Source organism: Spermophilus citellus (assembly GCF_964194105.1).
Source record: "Spermophilus citellus genome assembly, chromosome: 4".
NCBI classification, from domain to species: Eukaryota; Metazoa; Chordata; class Mammalia; order Rodentia; family Sciuridae; genus Spermophilus; species Spermophilus citellus.
The window spans coordinates 191,601,536-191,621,258 of NC_138185.1; the positions used below are offsets into that span (position 1 = coordinate 191,601,536).

The following is a 19,723-nucleotide window of genomic DNA, read 5'->3' on the forward strand; positions in this document are numbered from 1 at the left end:
AAAAAAAGTTGAGGAAATGTATTACCATTAGACCTGTCTTGCAAGATATGTTAGAAGAAATGAATTAGAATGAAAATTATGTAGGTCAGAAATTCAAGTCTACATAAAGGAATGGTAGAGAAGGAATAAGTGAAGTAAAAATGGGAGATGACTAGAATTTCCTGTACCCAAGAAAATAGTCAATTCAATAAGGGACTGACTCAAGTTAAGTACTCAACAAAAATCTGAAAGGAAATTATTTTTAAATTTTATAACTAGATACAGAAGAAACAGAAAAGCACAAAATACTGCATATAACCCCACCATGAAGAGAAGACCAGTTAACAATCTGATGCCACTTTAACTTTTGCAGAACTTGGAATTGAACCCAGGGGCACTCTACCACTGCTCTACACGCAGCCCTTTTAAGACAAGGTCTTGCTAATTGAGTTGCCCATGCTCTCTGGCCTCGAATTTGTGATCCTCCAGCCTTGGCCTCCAGAGTAGCTAGAATTACAGGTGCAACCAATTACGGCTCGTATTTTTTTCCGGTACCGCGGATTGAACCAGGGGTGCTTAACAAGTAATACACTATTCCTATACCTTTTATCATTTATTTTGAGACAGGGTCTCACTAAATTGCCGAGGCTGGCCTCAAATTTGTGATTCTTCTGCCTCAGCCTCCCGGAGTCCCAAGATTACAGACGTCCGCCACTGTGCCCAGTTCTTAAAGGCGAGCGCCCTCTTCTGTTTGGCTAAATTCTTACTGGAAGCAGCATGTCGCTGGGGAAGGTTTCGCAGGTGCTAGTTGAGGACTGAGATTTAAGCACTTGTCATTTCAACGAACGAAAATAATGGACAGAGAAGATTGCATGATCTCCGAATTAGAAAGTCGGGCCTCGGAAGTGACACGACTTTTCAGTAGGTTCTGCGAAAAGAAGCGGGAACTGGGAAGGCCCTGAGGGGCGAGGAACGGTCACAGAAGTCTCAGCAGCCAACTAAAGCACTAGCAGCCGGGGGGCGGAGCCTGAGAGAGGCCGGACCTGCGGGGGCGCGGCCTTATGACGCGACGTCACACTTCCCTGTCTGGCAGACCATTGGTTCCCTTTTACCATCCTTTTCCGGGGCAAGGGAAACTAGTCTCAGAGCCGGAAGTGAGGTACCTTCGAGTTCCAGATAGCGGTGGCGCTTAAAGCTGAGTGATCCTGGTACCATTGGAGACGCCCTGCTCCTCCATTCAGGCTCCATCCTGAGCTAGGAGAAGCCCCCAGAATTCTGGCGACCTATAGAAGAGAATTGAGTCAGATCGCAGCGTATCTGGCGCACCACGAAAGAGCCGAATCAGAGGTCCCCCGGAAACCCGCCTCCAGGAGGGGTCGGGAAGTCTCTCCAAGGTGGAAGAAGCCTGAAGGAACAGCCCTGGGGCGGAGACGGGGCCATGGCCACGCCTCCGGGGGCCGGCCCCGCTACTTTGCGCTTCGCAGCGGCAGTCAGCTGGCAAGTAGTGCGCCAACGCAGCGTGGAGCACTTTCCGAGAGTACTAGAATTTTTGGGATCCCTGCGCGCTGCTGCTCCAGGCTTGGTTCGCTACCGGCACCATGAACGCCTTTGTATGGGCCTAAAGGCCAAGGTATTGGGGCGGAACGGAAGACCTGAGAGGGCCGAAGGTTGGGGGACAGGGGAGATACCAGTTGGAAAAGAGTGGTTTGCCCCGAGTGGGTATTCTGAGCTTAGTATCGTGCAGGTGGTGGTGGAGCTGATCCTTCAGGGCCGGCCTTGGCCCCAGGTCCTGAATGCCCTGAATCACCACTTCCCAGAATCTGGACTTGTAGTGAGGGACCCTAAAGCTGTGAGTAAATCTTGCAAACAAGCCCTAACCCCAGTTGCACTTAAAAGTTGCCCTTGTTGCCCTCAACTTCTCTGCCTTTCCTATCAACAGACAAAGCAGGATCTGAGGAAGATTTTGGAGGCACAGGAGACTTTTTGCCAGCAGGTGAAGCAGCTGTCAGAGGTCCCTGTAGATTTGGCTTCAAAGCTGCAGGTGAGACTGGGTAGTTTGGAGGCTGTTAGGTGGTTGTTCCTATTTTCTGTAATCCTTTTCTGACCTGCTTGTCTTTCTCCACTGTAGGAACTTAAACAAGAGTATGGGGAACCCTTTCTGGATGCTATGGAAAAGCTGTTTTTTGAATACATGTGTCAGCTGGAAAAAGCACTGCCTTCAGTGCAGACACAGCAGGTTTTGTTGGAGCAAAACACTTAAGGACAGAGTGTGGGGTGGGATTATTGTATCAAGGACTGCTTTTTATGCCTCTTTTCCTGCCCACAGCTTCAGGATGTGCTGAGTTGGATGCAGCCTGGAGTTTCTATCACCTCTTCTGTTGCCTTGAGCCAATATGGTGTGGACATGGGGTGGCCACTTCCAGGTATTAGTACCACCTGGGATAACTAGCTATTTGTGGATGTGGTGTTTAGTATGACATATTTTGAGTCAGTCAACTTGAAGTTAGGTGGGCCTGAAGCATAAGGAACCTGAGCAAATTAATCTGTTACTATCTATTATTCATTTTTTTCTGGTACTGGTAGTGAACCCAGGGGTGCTTAACCACTGAGCTACGTCTGCAGCCCTTTTTAAAATTTTGGGACAGGGCTTCACAAAATTACTTAGGGCCTCATCAAGTTGCTGAGGCTGGCCTTGAACTGGTGATCTTCCTGCCTCAGCCTTCTAGGTTGCAGGAATTACAGGTATGTGCCACCATGCCCAGGTATCTATTCTCTTTATAAGAAGCCTCATTTTCTCTTTCAGAGTGCTCTGTTTCTGATTCAGTGAACCTGACAGAGATGGAACAAAATCCTCCTCTGCAACAGGCACTAGCACCCCGTAGTCCTCTGCCAAAAGCCAAGCCTGGCCCTCAGGGACCAGCTTCAAGGAAGCACCCAGAACGTTTGGCAGGCCACCACTTCAATTTGGCTCCTCTGGGCCAGCGAAGAACCCGGTCCCAATGGACATCTGCTAGGGAAGGCCATAAGGAGCGCCCAATGGTCATGCTGTTCCCCTTTAGAAATTTGGGCACACCAACCCAGGTCATATCTAAATCTGACAGCAGGGAAGAGCACGGAATTCGTACAGTAGACCCATCAGATGCTGTGGGCACAAGAACAGCCATCACGGGGAAGTCTAAGAGTCCATCTCAGATCCTGGGGGAAAGTGCTCTAAAGGAGAACCCTCCTGACTTATCTGCCTCAGAGCAAAAAGAGTGAGTGTTAGCTTTGCTTCTTCCTAGTAGGACCACACTGTTTACTTGCTTTTCTTTCACACTGTTCTTTGCTTGCTTCTACCTCAGGAATTGCTTGGATTGCTATATTGACCCACTGAGACTATCATTATCACCTCCTAGGGCCAAGAATCCAGGTAGGTAAGCTGAGTCAGGTTTTGCTTAGACAGTCTGTTTTCTTAGATACTTTTCAGAAACTTTGTTCACCTAGAAGGAGTATTTTGATTCTGGTTTCCTTCCTCCAGTGTGTTCCCCATCTCTGTGCAGCTCTGTCATTACCATAGGAGACTTGGTTTTGGACTCTGATGAGGAAGAAAATAGCCAGAGAGAAGGAAAGGTGAGTAGGAAGGAGCAGAAAGCTAGGGAAAAGGATGGGCAGAACAAGCCTGAAAAATCCACGTGCTTCAGAATACGGAGGATTTAGGGAATGGTTTTTCGACAATAGGATCTCCTGCTCCCTTCTCTGTAGGAGTCTCTGGAAAACTATCAGAAGACAAAGTTTGACACTCTGATTCCTACCTTCTGTGAATATCTCCCCACTTCTGGCCCCAATATGGTGCCCACTGCTTCCTGTGACCACCTAGGCAGCTCTAGACCCTTGTGATAGCACTGGAATGCCCTCTTCCTCCTCGGTCTTTAGGCAGTTTAGTGGGAATGAAGTGGAAACCAGATTTGGATTGTCTGACTACATTACTAAAAACTTTGTGATGCTTGATAATTAAACTTTATATTTGTTACAACACTGTCTTGATGTGAGGAAGGACTTCTGTAGGTCAGTGGATGTCATTTCTTAGACATAGAACCAGGTTTCTAGAGCTGGAAGAATCCCTACCATTTAACTTCCCTTAGAAAGTGTTATTCAGATGTGCCCAGAAGTTGACAGCCTGGAAGAGAAATGTCTTTTTATTGTTCTGAAAATATATGCCTAACGCTGGAATATATTTTATAAACTCTCATGCTGCCAATTCACCTGGGGGTGGTGGTGCTAGAATGGAAACACTTCGTGGCAATAATACTTACTGTCTTTAATACCACTGGGTCAATGCTAATCACTACCTTCCTACTTTGGAGCAACACCCAGATGTCAGCCTTGTGCAGAAAGCCTTAGCATCTCTTTTATAGTTAGTGAGACCTCTTTTTATTGAGTTATCTCAAATATATAAAAACTTCTGAGCTTTTTAGATATTTAAAGATCTCATTTAATGAAGCTGATTAATAAGACATAATTCCAAAAGCCTGCCCCATCCAGACCAAGGCCATATAGAACATTTATGATTTAATCAGTATCTTTTCATCTTCAGGATGCTGGGTCCCCAGATACCCATTTGATTATCTTACTTCATTTTCAGACTGTATTCTTCCTCACTTCCTCCCCAGTAAGTGCTCTGGGCATCTTGTGTGTACAAACAGAGAAGTATAGCGTTATTACAGGAGCTCTCAGGAGGAAGACAATGGGAACTGTTAAATGCACTGCCACAGTAGTTAGAATGGGTGAGAAACCCATTTGGGAGACCCTGTTGCGAAGTATTGGTGCCTTGAGCGGGCAGAAATGCTCAGGTCTAGTGTGCATCACTGAAGATTGGATTCACCTGCTGGGTGACTCGGATGAAAGTAGTTCTCCGGCTCAACTCCTTTAGCTTAGCTGCTCCCACATAGGTGCATGTAGATCGGATCCCTCCTAGGATGTCACGAATGGTATGCTCCACATCCCCTTTAAAGGGGACTTCTACTGTCTTTCCCTCTGAGGCCCTTGAAATAGGAAAAAAAGTTATTACCTTCTTATTCTAGATTCCTTAAGCTCAATGACTCTTCTGTCTCTAACATTTAACACCATGTCACCATTTTTCCTCCTAAGAATTATATCATCCATTTTCCAGCAGCCATGAGCTCTGCCACCATACTATGCAGTCACATTCTCCAAGAACCCTCAGCTTCTGGTCCTCCACACATACCTGTACTCTGCCACGCCACCAGCATACTTCTTCATGGCCATTTCAGAACTCATTCCATAGAAGAGTTTGTACTTCTTGCCATCCCTCTCGATGAGCTCACCACCTGACTCACTGTGCCCAGCCAGCATGCCACCGAGCATCACAAAGTCAGCCCCTGCCCCTGCCAAAATCAAAGAGGTAGGAAAGATATTCCTCTGGCCAAGATGCCCACATGGCCCCCCTTCAAAAGCAACTCATGCCAAATTCTCAGTCCCGACAATGTCTCCAGCATCTTCCCAGCACTGTTTTTCTCTCTGACCCATATCCACAAAGGCCTGCTTTAACCTAGTTTATTCCTCTAGGCCTGATTTCCTCAAGATTTTAAAAATAGCCTTTGGAGATTCCCTGCCCAACTTGTGCTTTCATTGTCTTCTCATTATTTTGTTTTGTTTTGTTGCTCCCATCTGAGTAAAACATCATGTGTCCCAAGAATAGTAGTCTCATTTTAATGTGAAGAAAAACTGAAAATGCAGGCTTATAGTCCCATTCTTCAGAGTCAGTGGCTCAGGAATTTACAGATGGCCCTGGCTCACACTTGGAGCATCTAAATTAGTCTCAGGATTTCCCCTGCTGGCTTACCCCAGGTGACACCACAGGCTTCAGGGTCACTACTTCATATTATGAGAGAATCTGGCTTCCTGAGTCTCTCCTACCCTGACCCTAGATCCTGAGAGGTAATATATCCTCTTCTACAGGATTCTTCTTCTGTGCCCTCCCTAACTGCTTACCAAAAGCTTTGGCCACATCCCCAGGGCAGCTGCAACCTCCATCCTGCAAAATAAAGAGCACAGTGAAGAGACAGCATGGATTTTCCAAGCGCTCTCAGCAATGTCCCAACAGTCCACTTCAAAACTGACATGCACTCAAGAGTCCTGACCCATATCTACTAGAGCCTCCATACTGCAGAAAACCTGTTGGCAGCCTCATACCCTAAGACTTTGGGCCTTACTGAAATGATGTGGCCTTTGAGGCCATGAGCAGCATCTGCACACTCCATCACTGCACTGAGCTGTGGATACCCCACTCCAGTTTTCTTCCGGGTTGTACACACAGAGCCTAGGAAGAACATGCCAAAGGTGAGAATGAATTCACTCTGTGAATTTGCCACTGAAGGTGAGAGTGAATTCACTCTGTGAATTGGCCTCAATGAAATAGCTTACCTGGCCCAATTCCCACTTTGATGATGTCAGCCCCAGAGAGGATCAACTCTTCCACCATCTCTCCTGTTACCACATTCCCTGCCTGGGACAGAGCAGTCAAAATAAGAACATCCTTATGGTCAGAAATGGACACAAGCTTATTTGCTCTTAGATGTCATGCCTGGACTATGACTTCATATTATGAGAGACTAATACAAAGAAAGGATACCTAGGTTCCCTATGTTGGGACCTCTGAGGGCTTCTACACTAGCTACTTCAAAGGACCCTGCTCTCTATACTAAGCTAGCTAGATAGGGAGCAATGGTAGAAACTGGTGTCACTGTTGAAATGAGGGTAAAGCCAGGGTCCAGGATGCACTTTACTATCTCAGGCAGCAAGGTGGTATGACCCACAGGGGAGAAGTGAGATGGCATGAAGAAGTGTTCAGTGAAGCAAAAGAAATTACTAGATCAAACTCAGATCTGACTTAAGAGTAGATTTATCTCCAACATACCCTGTTCTGTCATAGAACCTCTCTGGTTTCAGGGAAAGGGGAAGACATGGTAATGTAGGCTAAATACTCCTCCCAACTGTATTTGCTTTTGATGGTCAGCAGAGACCTTCAATGCTATGAAAGAAATGGGTTCTTGTCATCCCCTCCACAAGCTTGTAAAAAAATTAAACATTATTTCATGTGATACCTTTTATGTGATTGTCCATTTCAATGGGCAGATGTATATGTACCAGAGTAATGTACAATGCATACATGTTCCATCATGGTTTTGTGAGTGATATCAAGGACACTGGATTTACAAAAACTAAATCAAGGATTGGAGATATTGCACTGCTAATAAACATTTTAGACTTGGAATCATGGTATAATCAATCACCCAGTAATGTTATGTGGACTAGAAATAGCATAATGTAACAGAAAAATGAATTGATGTAACAAAATGAAGTGTTAAGAAAAAGAGAGGAAGGTAACAACCAGGATAATAAAAACATACCATGATGGTGTGTTGAGGGAAGCGCTTCCGTACATCCTTTACAAATTCAACAAAGTGTTCAGAGTAGCCATTTGCCACATCTAGGCATATATATTTCACCTGGGGAATAGCTTCCAGGATCTGTTCCAGTTGCTCAAAGTCAAAAGAGCCTGTCCCTGAACTGGCAGCCAGATACTGTAGAAGAAACACGGTCATTGACATGAGAAGTATTAGACTAGCCTGTGACATTATATTATCAGAGATGATCTAGTGACCAAAGGGGTAAAGGGTGAGGGTTGGTTCCTGGCAGCCAAAAATGGTTCCCTGAAAAACGGACAAGGAAGGGAGCAAGAGGGGCCCAGTGTTACCTGAAGACAATCAGGATTCTGGCCAGCAAACTCTTGCCACTGATGAAGACTGTAATGTTTATGGACAGCAGTGAAGAGGGAGAACTGGGAAGAGAAGCATTCAGAAAGGAGAAAACATTATCAGGATCTTTTTCTCTAAAAATAGATCTTTATACTCTTCTGAGAGAAAAAAACAATTGGAGTTTGGAAGGAAAACAAGTTCTTGGCTGAGCTGGGATTTGAGTTCGACCATTATTATCCCTACAAATTCCAGTAGGGCTTTTTCAACATGAAACTAGTATTTAATTATTCCTGTTAAAGTACTGAGTCATCTGGATTTCACCAGCTAGCATATACATTGCTTTTGACCTAAAAGGTGAGAAAGACAAGCTCTTGGTGTAAGGGGACAAGTAGCAGATACGTAGGAACCATGAAGAGGCTAGATGGAGCCAGTGATTGTCTGCGCTTACGCAGTCCCCCCTCCTAAGTACTCTAGTACTAAATCTGTCTTTAGTATCTTCTGATTCACTTGCCAGCAGTAATTCAGTGAGTACAGATGCCCACAAAAAGTAAAGCCTTAAGCTTAGTGGAGCTGTTAAGGGGCCATACCATCCTTTATTTCTTTAGGAGTAAGGACAAGTATTCTTTGATGGGGACGTAGACAAGAAAAGTCTATTTCAGTCAACCAAGTTGTAAGACAATGACTTATCAGGTTTATATTCTCTAGCTCAACAAATGACGATGTCCCAGTACTTTGAGAAAGCCATTCAAAAGCCACCGTGGCCAGGCTCATGCCTGTAATCCCAGCTACTTGGGAGACTGACTCAGTAGGATCACAAGTGCAAGGTCAGCCTGGGCAACTTGGTGAAACCCTGTCTCAAAAAAATTTTTTTTAAATGTATTTCAATGATACAGCATGACCCTTGGGTTCAATCCCAGATACTGAGAGAAACAAAACAAAACAAAAACCACTGTACACAGTGTTTGTGCTTTAAAGTGCAAACATGCAAACAGACATGAGACAGCACAAATCTTGCAATGCACCAGAAATGCAAGGAAGTCATGTATCAGCTAGCAGCAGAAAGTGCTATACTTAGAGATGATCATCAATACCATCTAGCTAAAATCTGGTATTAAATTCTACCTTCTCAGCAACACTGTTAATATGTTGATTAAGTTGCTCTAGGAGGTCAACATGCCTTGGAGATGCAGTGGCCTAGTGTGGCATGAATACATCTAATATATAACATAATCTAGGAAAATATGTTTGCTTGCATCTGACCTTTTCATAATTATTAGGAAACTTGGCTCTGTCTCTAAAATCTGACTTCAGTACTCATCAGCAATACTGAAAAGCCAGTCTCAATATAAAGTATTAAGACATTCTCCAACAAGGTTCATGTATTACAGCATGCTGGTTAAATCTCCAGTCAGATTTACCATTCCCCAAGTCTACTGGTCAGGGAAAGCAGACTATGGGTAACAGCAGGATTCCTAAGCAGATGAGTTAGAAAGGCAACAAAAATAATAAAACTGCATAACTATCAATCTCAGGAGAAATAAAAACAGACATTCCACAAAGAGACAGCAATTTGAAATAGGAAGATGGATTCTTTAAGGCTAACAGAACCACAATCAGCAATAAAATCCATCAACTATGGTTACGTGGATTGACCAGTAGAGTGCTTGTATTCTCAAAGTGTCCAGGTAACCTTCTCAGCTAACAAGTACAGAGGCAGGTAATACTACTGACAGGAGCAGTGTCTTCCATTTTCAAAGTGAACAACCTGCATTTAAGAAAAAAAAACCACTCCATTTGGGGAATATCCCAGAAATTCCCAGGAACCTAGGACTTACAAGGAAGAAAAAAAAAAAAAGAGAAAAGAAGATATAAAAGTAATAAGCTGCTTCTCCCTAGAATATTCTATTTAAGAATTTTTGAATGTTCAACCTGTATTTAGTTTCTAGACTAAACCAGTGAATGCTGAGTGTTATGAATAATGGTGTGTTTGAAGGGATGCCTGTGATTGAAACAGGTAACCTGGGTGGTGGGAAAAGTTGGTAAGGTGTATAAAGATAAGGAAAAAAAGTTCTGTTCATTTATCAGAAAAATGGGGCAAAATTTCCCAGTGCAGGGGTGCCCACCTGTAATCCCAGAAACTGGAGTGGCTGAGACAGGAGGATTACAAATTTGAGACCAGCTTCAGTAACTTAGCAAGGTCCTAAGCAACTTAGTGAGACAAGCTTAGTTTCTCAAAATGAAAAACAAAAAGGGCTGGGGATGTAGCTCAGTGACAATGTGTCTCTGAGTTCAATTGCTGGTACAGAAAAAAAAAAAAAGGAGGGCAAAATTTAACTCTGAATCTCCCTTGTTCAGATAGCCCTTACTTACTTACTTACTTACTTATTTATTTTTGGTACTGGGGATTGAACTCAAGGGTACTCACCACTGAGCCACTTCCCCAGCCCTATTTTGTATTTTATTTAGAGACAGTGTCTCACTGAGTTGCTTAGCGCCTCGCAGTTGCTGAGGCTGGCTTTGAACTCGAGATTCTCCTGTCTCAGCCTCCCAAGCCACTGGGAATACAGGCATGCGCCACCACGCCCGGCTCAGATAATGGGGCCTTAGTACTGGAGAAAACAGTAAATAGAGCATCCTAACTGCTATTTGCCAGAGGTAACTGAGAATGGGGAGAGGGATGCAAACGCTTCTATAGCCATTGAGGCAACTAGACACCTACCTTACAAAGAACCTTGGCCATTTCAAAGGTGCCTACAGTATCCATATTAGCAGCAATGATCGGGACGCCATTGTACATCTGCTTTGAATTCCGAAATGAAAAGGATCTTGTGAGATCCACCTGCAGATGTGAACAGAAAACAGTATTTTATTCATCCGGAAAACACATTAGGACAAGGACCAGGCAGTTTTCTTGCTCCTGCTTCTGTCCAGGAGCTTAGGGTTAAAAAAGAGGAAATACTAAAGCTGGCTTACCTCACTTCGAGACTTTAGGGTGCTGCGTTTTGGCCTCAAAAGAACATCCTTGAAGTCTAGTTTCACGTCATTGTCGATATGAGGCATGGCGGGGTCTGGAATCTGAGTATTGGAGGGTAGGAAGTCAGGAGGAATCTGAATCAATATTCCCTTGGGCCTTAATGTCCTGATGTGGCTGGGACAGGGTGCATCTCTCCTGGCTTAAATAGTGGAAGGTCGGGTTATAAGGCAAGGTTTGGGCCCTGAAGCAGATCGCCGGCACTCGTCCTGGCCTCGATGCTTCCATCTCAAGAACAGATTGTTGGGTAGAATTGGGTTGGTGAACCGAAGTGTTCACTTTACCCAGCTACTTTCCCTGCCCACCCCTGCAATGAGGAGTCAGATTTAGGGAGAAGAAATGGGAAGGTTTCAATCAACTTCCTGCATGGGGGTACTCACTTCCTGTTGCCTCGGTGTCAGTTGACCGAAACTCCCCTAGCTTAGCTACTAGACTCGTGCAGCCCCGCTGAGCCTTGTGGGGTCACGCCAACAGGTTCCGCTAATTGCCGGTAAGACAACTAATCGAGGAATTCCACCTTCGGGAGCGGCCATGCGAGGCCTTCTGGGTAACTGAGTTCACACACTGAAGTTGCCGTTGGATCCGAGCGGCAGGAAACTACAACTTCCAGGGTGCAACGAGCAGAGCGGCTTTCTGGCATGATGGGAGAAGTAGTTCGTTTTGCCCCAGCTTTCCGCTAGCCCTGACTCCTTAAGGATTTTCAGAATTAGGAAAGCGTCATTTCTGCTACACTTAATCCGGCTGCGTTATTTTATTTACCACGCAACTGAAACGAAGCGCGGGAGCAGTCGTGAGCTTTTCGGAAACCCTGTAGAAACTGGGGGGGGTGTGGCCAGAGGGTGACCCGGAAGCAGAAGTGACTCCCACAAGCGGAGTGTTAGGAAGCGTCGGCGGCCACCGCAGCGGGAGAAGCAGCAGTTTATCTGTTTGCAGCCACAATCTGGGAAGAAGATGCTAATTAAAGTGAAGGTGGGAGCACTTCCACGCTTGCCAAGACTCAGTGGTACTGGGCTGGCCTCTGCGCCTTACGGGAAAAGCGGGGAAGGAAAACCACGCCTTATCCTGGAGAGTGCTGACAGCCTCGGGGCTCAGCGCGAGAGGTCATGGGAAATAGGGGGACCCCAGTGGGCTTTGAGAGCTGGAGGCTAGCCCCGCCTGACGATCCTAGGGTCTCGCTTCATTCGAACCCGCTCTGTCTAGAGAAAGTCTAGCAGCAGCTTGCCACCCCTATCCCCGGATTCTTGAGAAAAGCTCTGCCCTCCATTCTTCATGCCCAGGTTATCTACTGCTCGCAGCCCCTAATGTAGGCTATCTCCAAGCACAGTGCTAAAACATTAGCTTGGGAAAACTGGAGGTCTCCCAAAGTCTATAGACTATAAGCCTTTGCTGGCTGGTGGTTGCCGAGATGTGTGTAAGCCATTCTTGAGGAGCTGGGATTCAGTCGTCTTTTGCTTTTCTGAGCTGTGCATCGCCTTCTTGACTGAGGCAAGTAGTTACGGTTTCTTAGTTCTTGGTACTAGCTGTCTTCCTTATTTTCATCTCTCATCTCCTGTGATAGTTCTTCACCAATTTTTAACTCCTCTTATTTTCTCTTTTGTACTTTTAGCCAGAGACAAAAAAAACAAAAAACCCTGCAATCGACACAGTCCAACACTAGTTTGCCTTTTTATAGCTTAGTAATTCTGTCCTTATTTCATCAGCTTATTAGCATGTTTACAATATGTCATAGCCATTCTTTTTTTTTTAAATTTTTTAGTTGTAGGTGGACACAATACCTTTATTTTATTTATTTTTATGTGGTGCTGAGGATCGAACCCAGGGCCTTGTATGTGTTAGGCCAGCGCTCTACCTCTGAGCCCCAGCCCCAGCCCCAGCCCCCGTCATAGCCATTCTTAAGCTTCTCTTCTAGTCCTTCCAAATTATCTCTTGCCAGAGAGCATGTTGAAAATCATTGTTTTTCAGACTTTTTGAAACCTAAAAAAGAGTTGTAAAATCAACTCTGTGGGTCGCAAGCACCATTAAAAAAAAGAAAAGATCAAGGTATACTGCTGGATAAGGGTATTGTTTTGTGAAGCTTGTTTTCATTTTTTTTATGTATATATTACACGCATGTGTTACTATTCATATGTGTTTCTTAGTGTTTCACTGTCACAATTTTTAGAAGCACTAAGGATGAATGCTCATGCTTTTTCATGTCCTCCTAGTCCAAAGAAGAGGGTTATTACTATTCTTTTGTTAAATGTTTTTTCATTTTTTTTAATATCAACCCACACTAAGAAGTTTTAATATTAAACACAACTTTCTGTGTGTGATACCTTCTGATATTTTTAGTTCTAAGTTTGTTTTATTACCCACTGGTGGGTTAAGACCTACAGTTTAAAAACTACTATGTTCCAAATGGATTTCTCAAACTTCAAAGTGTATTAGAATAGTCGGGGAGTCTTGCTGAAATGCTGATTATGATTCTGTGGGACTAGGATGGAGTATGAGAGTCTTCTAGCAGGAAATGATGATTGCTGTTTATCTGAAGACTATACTTTGATTATCAAGGTTGTAGATTTTACCTTTTTTTAAATCCATTTTTACAGTCATTTAAAATTTCCAGTTTCCTTCCCTGCCACACTTTGCCTTCTGTTTCCTATCAGATCTCTGTCCTTCATCTCTTTTTTGTTTACTTCATTCTTTATATATTAAACACATGAGAGCAATTTGTTCGATATTAATTACTATGTAAATGATAGCTTTTGTGGGGGTTCCTTTGTGAATTATCCACCTTTCAATTGTTGTTTCTGTGTAACTGAAGTCAATAACTGTGTAACTGACTTCATCCATATCTTTCTGTAATCTTTTACAATTAAATCCTTCCTGATTTAAATCTTATAACCTAATCTCCGTGATCCTAATTTAAGCACATCGTCTTCTCTAGGACCCATTTCGTATGTTAATACCCTTGATTTATCACATATCTGGAACACAATTCTTTTTTTTTTTTTTTTTTTAATATTTATTATTTAGTTATCGGCGGGTACAGCATCTTTGTTTGTATGTGGTGCTGAGGATCGAACCTGGGCCGCACGCATGCCAGGCGAGCGCGCTACCGCTTGAGCCACATCCCCAGCCCCAAACACAATTCTTTAGAATCATTTATCTTCTATAGTACTTCATTTTTCATATGAAACCAATTTATGCATTATTTTTCTTTCCCATCGCATTACTTTCCTGCAGGTCTGGGGTTCATTAACATATATCCTTAGCTGGGTGTTGTGATGCACACCTATAATCTCAGCTACTTAGGAGGCAGAGGCAGAAGGATTGAAAGATTGAGGCCAGCCTCAGCAACTTAATGAGTTCCTGTATCAAAATAAAATTTTAAAAAGGGATGGGGATGTAGCTCAGTTGTAGAGCATTCCTGGGTTCAATCCCCAGTACCAAAAAAAAAAAAAAACACCAGCAAAAAAAACCCCAAAGCCTTAAATCCTTGTTTCTCTGTGAAAGTTCTATTTTCTTACTTCCATTCCTTCTTTAAAGTGTATAGTCTAAACCAAGACATGGTGTACCAAAACCATAGTGTACAGAGGTCTTCTTTAAGCTTCTTTTGATCATATTGTTCCCTAACCACACATCTGGCATTGGTTTCCTCTGGTAGCTGTGTTTACTAATCTTAACTTGTTTTCTCATTCATTTTTCATCCATGTTGTCTTAATATAATAAAATTATATTCAGCCGGGCATGGTGGCACACACTTGTAATCCCAGTGGCTCGGGAAGCTGAAACAGGAGAATCATGAATTTAAAACCAGCCTCAGCAATGGCGAAGTGCTAAGTAACTCAGTGAGACCCTGTCTCTAAATAAAATACAAAAAGGGCTGGGGATGGTGCTTAGTGGTTGAGTGCCCCTGAATTCAATCCCTGGTACCACCCCCCCAAAAAAAAAGATAAATAAAATGTACAGTTTTTAAGGGTTCAGTTCAGCGAATTTTTAACAGTAATATAAACCCATGTAACTACAAGCTTTAAAATATTTTCATCCCTTTCCCCCACCCCAGAAAGTTCTGTAGTTTAGTTTTGCTTGTTTTAGAACTTCATATAATAGAATGATACGGTACAGATAGATAATTTTTTTTTTCCTTATTGGAGACAGGGTTACTATATTCCCTAGGCCAGGCTGAAACTCAATCCTGCCAACCTCCCATGTAGCTGGGATTACAGGCATATGTCACCATGCCTGGCCAATATATAATTGTTGTGTCTAGATTCTTTCAGCATTATATCTATTGTAATGTGTATCTACAGTTTGTTCCTTTTTAATACTGAATAGTATTCCATTAGATAATCATATCATAGTTGTTTATCCATTCTTCTGTTGATAGGCATTTGGGTTGTTTCCAGTTTCTGGCTATTATGAATAAGACTTCTGTAAACATTGTTATACAAGTCTTTTTGTGGATAAATGTTTTCATTTCCTTTGGATAAATACCTAGGAATAGAATTACTCGGCCATGTGGTAGGTATATATAACTTTGAAAAGAAACTGCCAAACAGTTCTCCAAAGGATTGCACTGTTTTGCCTTCCCACCTGCAATATCTGAACATTTCTCTTTCTCTGAACCCTTGCCAGTTTCTACTGATCTCATTTCTTAGCTATTCTTGTGGGCATGTTACCTCATTCAGGTTACATTGATCGTTAATTTTCACTCACCATAGCATTTTGTCATAGTCTCTTGTATTTGGACAGTAATATTCAATATGGCACTTCTTTGTGTGCTGGTTTGTTCTTTTTTGTGTCTGAATTGTTTCTTGGCTGTAAAATCTTCACTTTAAGAAGCCTGGATCACAGCTGGGTGTGGTGCTGCATGCCTAGAATCCCAGTGACTTGGGAGTTTGAATTAAGAGGATTGCCAGTTTGAGACCAGCCTCAGCATCTTACTGAGGCCCTAAACAACTTGGCAAGATCATGTCTCAAAACATTAAAAGGTCTGGTGATGTGGCTGAGTGGGAGAGTGCCTCTGGGTTCAATCCCTGTTACCCAAAAATAAATAAATAAATAAATGGGGCTGGGGATATAGCTTAGTGGTAGAGTGTCCCTGGGTTCTCCCCCCCCCCCCGTACCCCACCCCACGATATTAACTAGTTATTTATGTGATAAAGGAATATAATTTTATAAAAAATTTAAACAGAGATAAAGGGAGAGTTACCCTTGATAAAGCCTTCTCTCAAACCACTGCCCTTTTTAAAAAATAATCACAATTAAGAGGAGTGTGTATATTTCTAATTCTTTTTGTGTGTGTGTGCATATACATGTGTCTGCATATAGAAAATGTTATGTAATTATACATTCTTTAAAGAAATTATACATCATTTATGGGATTGGGGTTGTGGCTCAGCAGTATAGTGCTCGCCTAGCATTAATTAGGCACTGAGTTCAATCCTTAGCACCACATAAAAATAAAAGGTATATGTCCCCCTAAAACTAAAAAATAAATTTAAAAAAATCTTTAATAAAATAGAATTATACATCATTTGTATCTTTCCTTATTATATAATGTATAATTGTATAGCTGTACCATTGTTTAATTTTTTGTGTTTTTTATTAGTGCAGATCATTTATACATAATAGTGGGGTTTATTTTGACACATTGATAAATGCATATAACATGATTTGCTCCATTTCAATCCCCTGTACTTCCCCTTTCTCTGACAGTTTTCTTATAACAGGTTTTACTAGGCTGTTTCTAGTGATATGTTTTCACAAATGTCACTGCAATAAACCTTACATGTGCCTCTGGATACATGCCCAAATTTTTCCTCCAAGTTGGTAACCTAGAAATGTAATTAATTGAAGAGTCTTTACATAGCCAGATTGATGACACATACATAGATGTGATTCTTGCAACTCGGGAGGCTGAGTAAGGAGGGTCAGGTTTGAGACCAGCCTCGGCAACTTATCCAGACCCTGTCTCAAAGATAAAAAGGCTGGGCATGTAACTTAGTGGTAATGCGCCCTTGGATTCAATCCCCAGCATCAAAAAATTAAATTTAATTTTAAAATTAAAAAGGGTAGGAGATGTGACTCAGTGGTAGTTGCCCCCTGGTTTAAATTTCCAGTACCACACACATACCAAAAGAGAGAGAGAGAGAGAGAAATAAAGGACTTTCTGGTATCCTAGAGAAGTCTTTGAATTATCTGAAAGGTGATTTCTAGTGTTGATATTTATTCTGGAGCAGTCTTTCTGACTTGAAGGAATACTTAGAATACCTCTCATTCTTGTATCATCCAATAAAAAACAAAACAATATTCTTACTGATTTGGATTGTGGAGGGGACAGAGGGAGATGGCTTGTGGAAACAGGAGGATCTAATGGTTCACAGAATCTTGCCCTACCAAAGTCATCCACAGCCTAAAACTGTTTGATAATACAGTTATGATCAAAGCCTTCTGATTCTCCAAAGCAACCTTGCTGAGAATGTCCATCTCTTAGAAGTCAACAGAGAATAGGACAGTCTGTTTTACCTAGAAGATAAATTATATTTTGGATTATAGGACTTATAATAACATTTGCCTTTCAGACGCTGACTGGAAAGGAAATTGAGATTGATATTGAACCCACAGACAAGGTGATGTATGCCCAACACCCTTCTCCTTGCCTGTGTCTTTATTTGAGTGTGCTTATGAACTTAGTCCATTTGCTGTCATGCTATCTGTATAGTTCTTGTTCTTCCCATTTCCATGGTTCTTTCCTCAAGCAGCCTCTGACTACTTGCTCTCTAAAGGTGGAGCGAATCAAGGAGCGTGTCGAAGAGAAAGAGGGAATTCCCCCACAACAGCAGCGGCTCATCTATAGTGGCAAACAGATGTGAGTTTGGAGGGAGAGTTAGGGTTATGTGAAAAGGAAGTGGGGACAAGTGCTTGAGATGGGTCAGGCCTGCCTCTTTCTCCCTCTCCCTCCCTCCCTCCCTCCCTCCCTCTCTCTCTCTCTCTCTCTCTCTCTCTCTCTCTCTCTCTCTCTCTCTCGGTAGTCGTAGATGGATATGGTACCTTTAACCTTTATTTATTTATTTATTTTTATCTTTATGTGGTGCTGAGGATCGAACCCAGGCCTCACACATGCTAGGCAAGCACTCTACCACTGGGCTACAATCCCAGCCTTTCTTTTTTTTATTATTTTTTTGGTGCCTTGAACCCTTTGGCAGTTCGATAAAGCTTATAGAGTACTTCTCAGGACAGAGAAATTTTTTTAGTATAGAATAAAATATGTGGAATTAGAAACTAATTATATTGAACTACAGTTATCAAATTATGAAAATAAATGTGGTATAATAACATGTGCTTCTTTAATAATAAATAAGATCTAGTAGTGGGTCTAATAACTGCTGTAATTTTGAAATATTTTCAAGATACCTGCAAACATTGTAATATGATATGGACATATCTAATTTCTATTGTTAACAAGTTACTTACATTGCCAGTGCTACTATGAGTTTTTATACTTTTTTTTCCTATTTTTAAAATTAAAAGAAATAGTTAGAGGTTAGTAAAAATAAAGGTTGAATTTTTTCTCATCCAAGTTCACAGACTTCCCAGAGAGAACCATGAAACCCAGATTAAGAAACCTTGTTCTAGCTGGGCATACTGGCTCAGCCTGTAATACTAACAACTCAGGAGGCTGAGGCAGGAGGATCGTAAATTTTGAGACCAGCATCAGCAATTTAATGAGACCCTAAGATCTTGTCTTAAAAAGACTGAGGATGTAGCTCATTGCCCCTTGGTTCAATCCCCAGTATCAATAAACAAACAAACTTTTTGGGCTGTGGATGTAGAGGATGTAACTTAGCAGCTTAAGGATATAACACTAGTTTATCATGCTTGAAGCCTTGGGTTTGATCCCCAGCATGACCCCCTCCAAAAAGAGAGAGAGAACACCTATTCCAGATGGTATTTCTAATGCTTCTTTTGCCCCTCTGTAGGAATGATGAGAAGACAGCAGCTGATTACAAGATTCTAGGTGGTTCAGTTCTCCACCTGGTGTTGGCTCTGAGAGGAGGAGATAGTCTCAGGCAGTGACGGACCTTCCTTCCAGTTCACCTCCTTATGCTGTTGCTCATAATGAGGCATCATGTACCCTGTCACTCTCTGGGACACCAGAGCCACTCCCCCCTCCCCTGGATGCCCAGTCTTGTGTGTGGTGGGAGAATATGAGGACCCCAGGATGCAATGTTCCTGGCCCAAAGGGCCCCTGCTGGCTATTGGGTTTTAATTTGCAGTCCTGTGTGCTTCCCTCTCTTATGGCTGTGTCCTTAGTTGTCAATAAAAATTTCCTGGCCTCCTGTAGTCTTTTTCTGTTGCACAAATGTGACTGAAATAAAAACAGACCCAATGATAACCATTTACACTAGGTTTAAGGAGCAGTACCATGAAGAGCTGGTGCCCTTAGAGGGATTATCACACTCTAGGAAAGCCCACTCAGGTGTATGCTGGTGAGGCTGGTTCATGAGAGCCACTTCTTGCCACCTATTTCCAACTCCATGTAAGTGACTTTGTGTTGGTGGAAATTCGCCCTGATAGGAATAATTATAGAAACTGGCATGTTAGTTCCTTTCCACAACCTGGTTGTTGTACATCTGTTAACATACTACTAAAGTGAATGGTAGAAGCCAGTAGAAAAGGTTTTCTCACACTGTGGCTCTGACTCTACATTTGTACCTGGTTGAAGAAAGCCTGAAGGGCTTTACAGACCTTACATTCTTTTTATTCATGTTTTAGATGAGCCTCTAAAAGTGAGCCTCTTGCTTCAGCCACCTGAATAGCTAGAACTCTAGGCATGCACCACTGTACGGGCTACAGACGCTACACCCTTCTCCTTGCCTGTGTCTTTTGAGTGTGCTTATGAACTTAGTCCGATATCTGTATAGTTATTGTTCTTCCCATTTCCATGGTTCTATCCTCAAACAGCCTCTGA

General features: G+C 42.7%; 3 protein-coding genes across 7 annotated transcripts; 2 read left to right on the plus strand and 1 right to left on the minus strand.

Moving 5' to 3' along the window:
- Nucleotides 1–97: 97 nt before the first annotated feature.
- Nucleotides 98–6,334, plus strand: TINF2 (TERF1 interacting nuclear factor 2). Of its 5 annotated transcripts, none has more exons than XM_081292122.1 (9): nt 98–1,609; nt 1,724–1,828; nt 1,919–2,020; nt 2,108–2,215; nt 2,306–2,402; nt 2,783–3,233; nt 3,321–3,388; nt 3,497–3,588; nt 6,000–6,334. In XM_081292122.1, the coding sequence occupies exons 1-9, from the start codon at nt 1,418–1,420 to the stop codon at nt 6,096–6,098; spliced, it is 1,314 nt and encodes a 437-aa protein (XP_081148248.1). In that variant the 5' UTR covers nt 98–1,417; the 3' UTR covers nt 6,099–6,334. The 5 variants fall into 5 exon arrangements, with proteins under 5 accessions (XP_081148248.1, XP_081148247.1, XP_081148249.1 ...); XM_081292121.1 differs by lacking the exon at nt 6,000–6,334 and adding an exon at nt 3,721–3,860; XM_081292123.1 differs by having other exon boundaries at nt 101–1,609; nt 5,995–6,156.
- On the minus strand, nt 4,507–11,325 carry GMPR2 (guanosine monophosphate reductase 2). Its single transcript, XM_081292126.1, has 11 exons — nt 11,148–11,325; nt 10,710–10,811; nt 10,456–10,575; nt 7,736–7,819; nt 7,389–7,562; nt 6,403–6,484; nt 6,192–6,298; nt 5,971–6,013; nt 5,204–5,363; nt 4,841–5,000; nt 4,507–4,644 (listed from the first exon to the last, which is right to left on the minus strand). The coding sequence occupies exons 2-11, from the start codon at nt 10,794–10,796 to the stop codon at nt 4,597–4,599; spliced, it is 1,065 nt and encodes a 354-aa protein (XP_081148252.1). The 5' UTR covers nt 10,797–10,811; nt 11,148–11,325; the 3' UTR covers nt 4,507–4,596.
- Nucleotides 11,326–11,613: 288 nt separating this feature from the next.
- On the plus strand, nt 11,614–19,095 carry NEDD8 (NEDD8 ubiquitin like modifier). The gene is made up of 4 exons (XM_081292132.1): nt 11,614–11,736; nt 17,334–17,381; nt 17,538–17,620; nt 18,732–19,095. Exons 1-4 carry the CDS (start codon nt 11,719–11,721, stop codon nt 18,826–18,828), a joined length of 246 nt encoding a protein of 81 aa, XP_081148258.1. The 5' UTR covers nt 11,614–11,718; the 3' UTR covers nt 18,829–19,095.
- Nucleotides 19,096–19,723: the final 628 nt, after the last annotated feature.

Excerpts from the sequence above, each read along its gene's own strand:
- NEDD8 (XM_081292132.1), top strand. Across the intron at positions 17,382-17,537 it reads ATATTGAACCCACAGACAAG|GTGGAGCGAATCAAGGAGCG; the intron begins GTGATGTATGCC and ends TGCTCTCTAAAG. Across the intron at positions 17,621-18,731 it reads ATCTATAGTGGCAAACAGAT|GAATGATGAGAAGACAGCAG; the intron begins GTGAGTTTGGAG and ends GCCCCTCTGTAG.
- TINF2 (XM_081292121.1), top strand. The coding sequence starts at position 1,418 with ATGGCCACGCCTCCGGGGGCCGGCCCCGCTACTTTGCGCTTCGCAGCG. Across the intron at positions 2,021-2,107 it reads ATTTGGCTTCAAAGCTGCAG|GAACTTAAACAAGAGTATGG; the intron begins GTGAGACTGGGT and ends TCTCCACTGTAG. Across the intron at positions 3,389-3,496 it reads TCCTAGGGCCAAGAATCCAG|TGTGTTCCCCATCTCTGTGC; the intron begins GTAGGTAAGCTG and ends TCCTTCCTCCAG.
- GMPR2 (XM_081292126.1), bottom strand. The coding sequence starts at position 10,796 with ATGCCTCATATCGACAATGACGTGAAACTAGACTTCAAGGATGTTCTT. Across the intron at positions 5,001-5,203 it reads GGTGGCGTGGCAGAGTACAG|GGCCTCAGAGGGAAAGACAG; the intron begins GTATGTGTGGAG and ends TCCTATTTCAAG. Across the intron at positions 4,645-4,840 it reads TCATCCGAGTCACCCAGCAG|ATGCCCAGAGCACTTACTGG; the intron begins GTGAATCCAATC and ends TGTACACACAAG.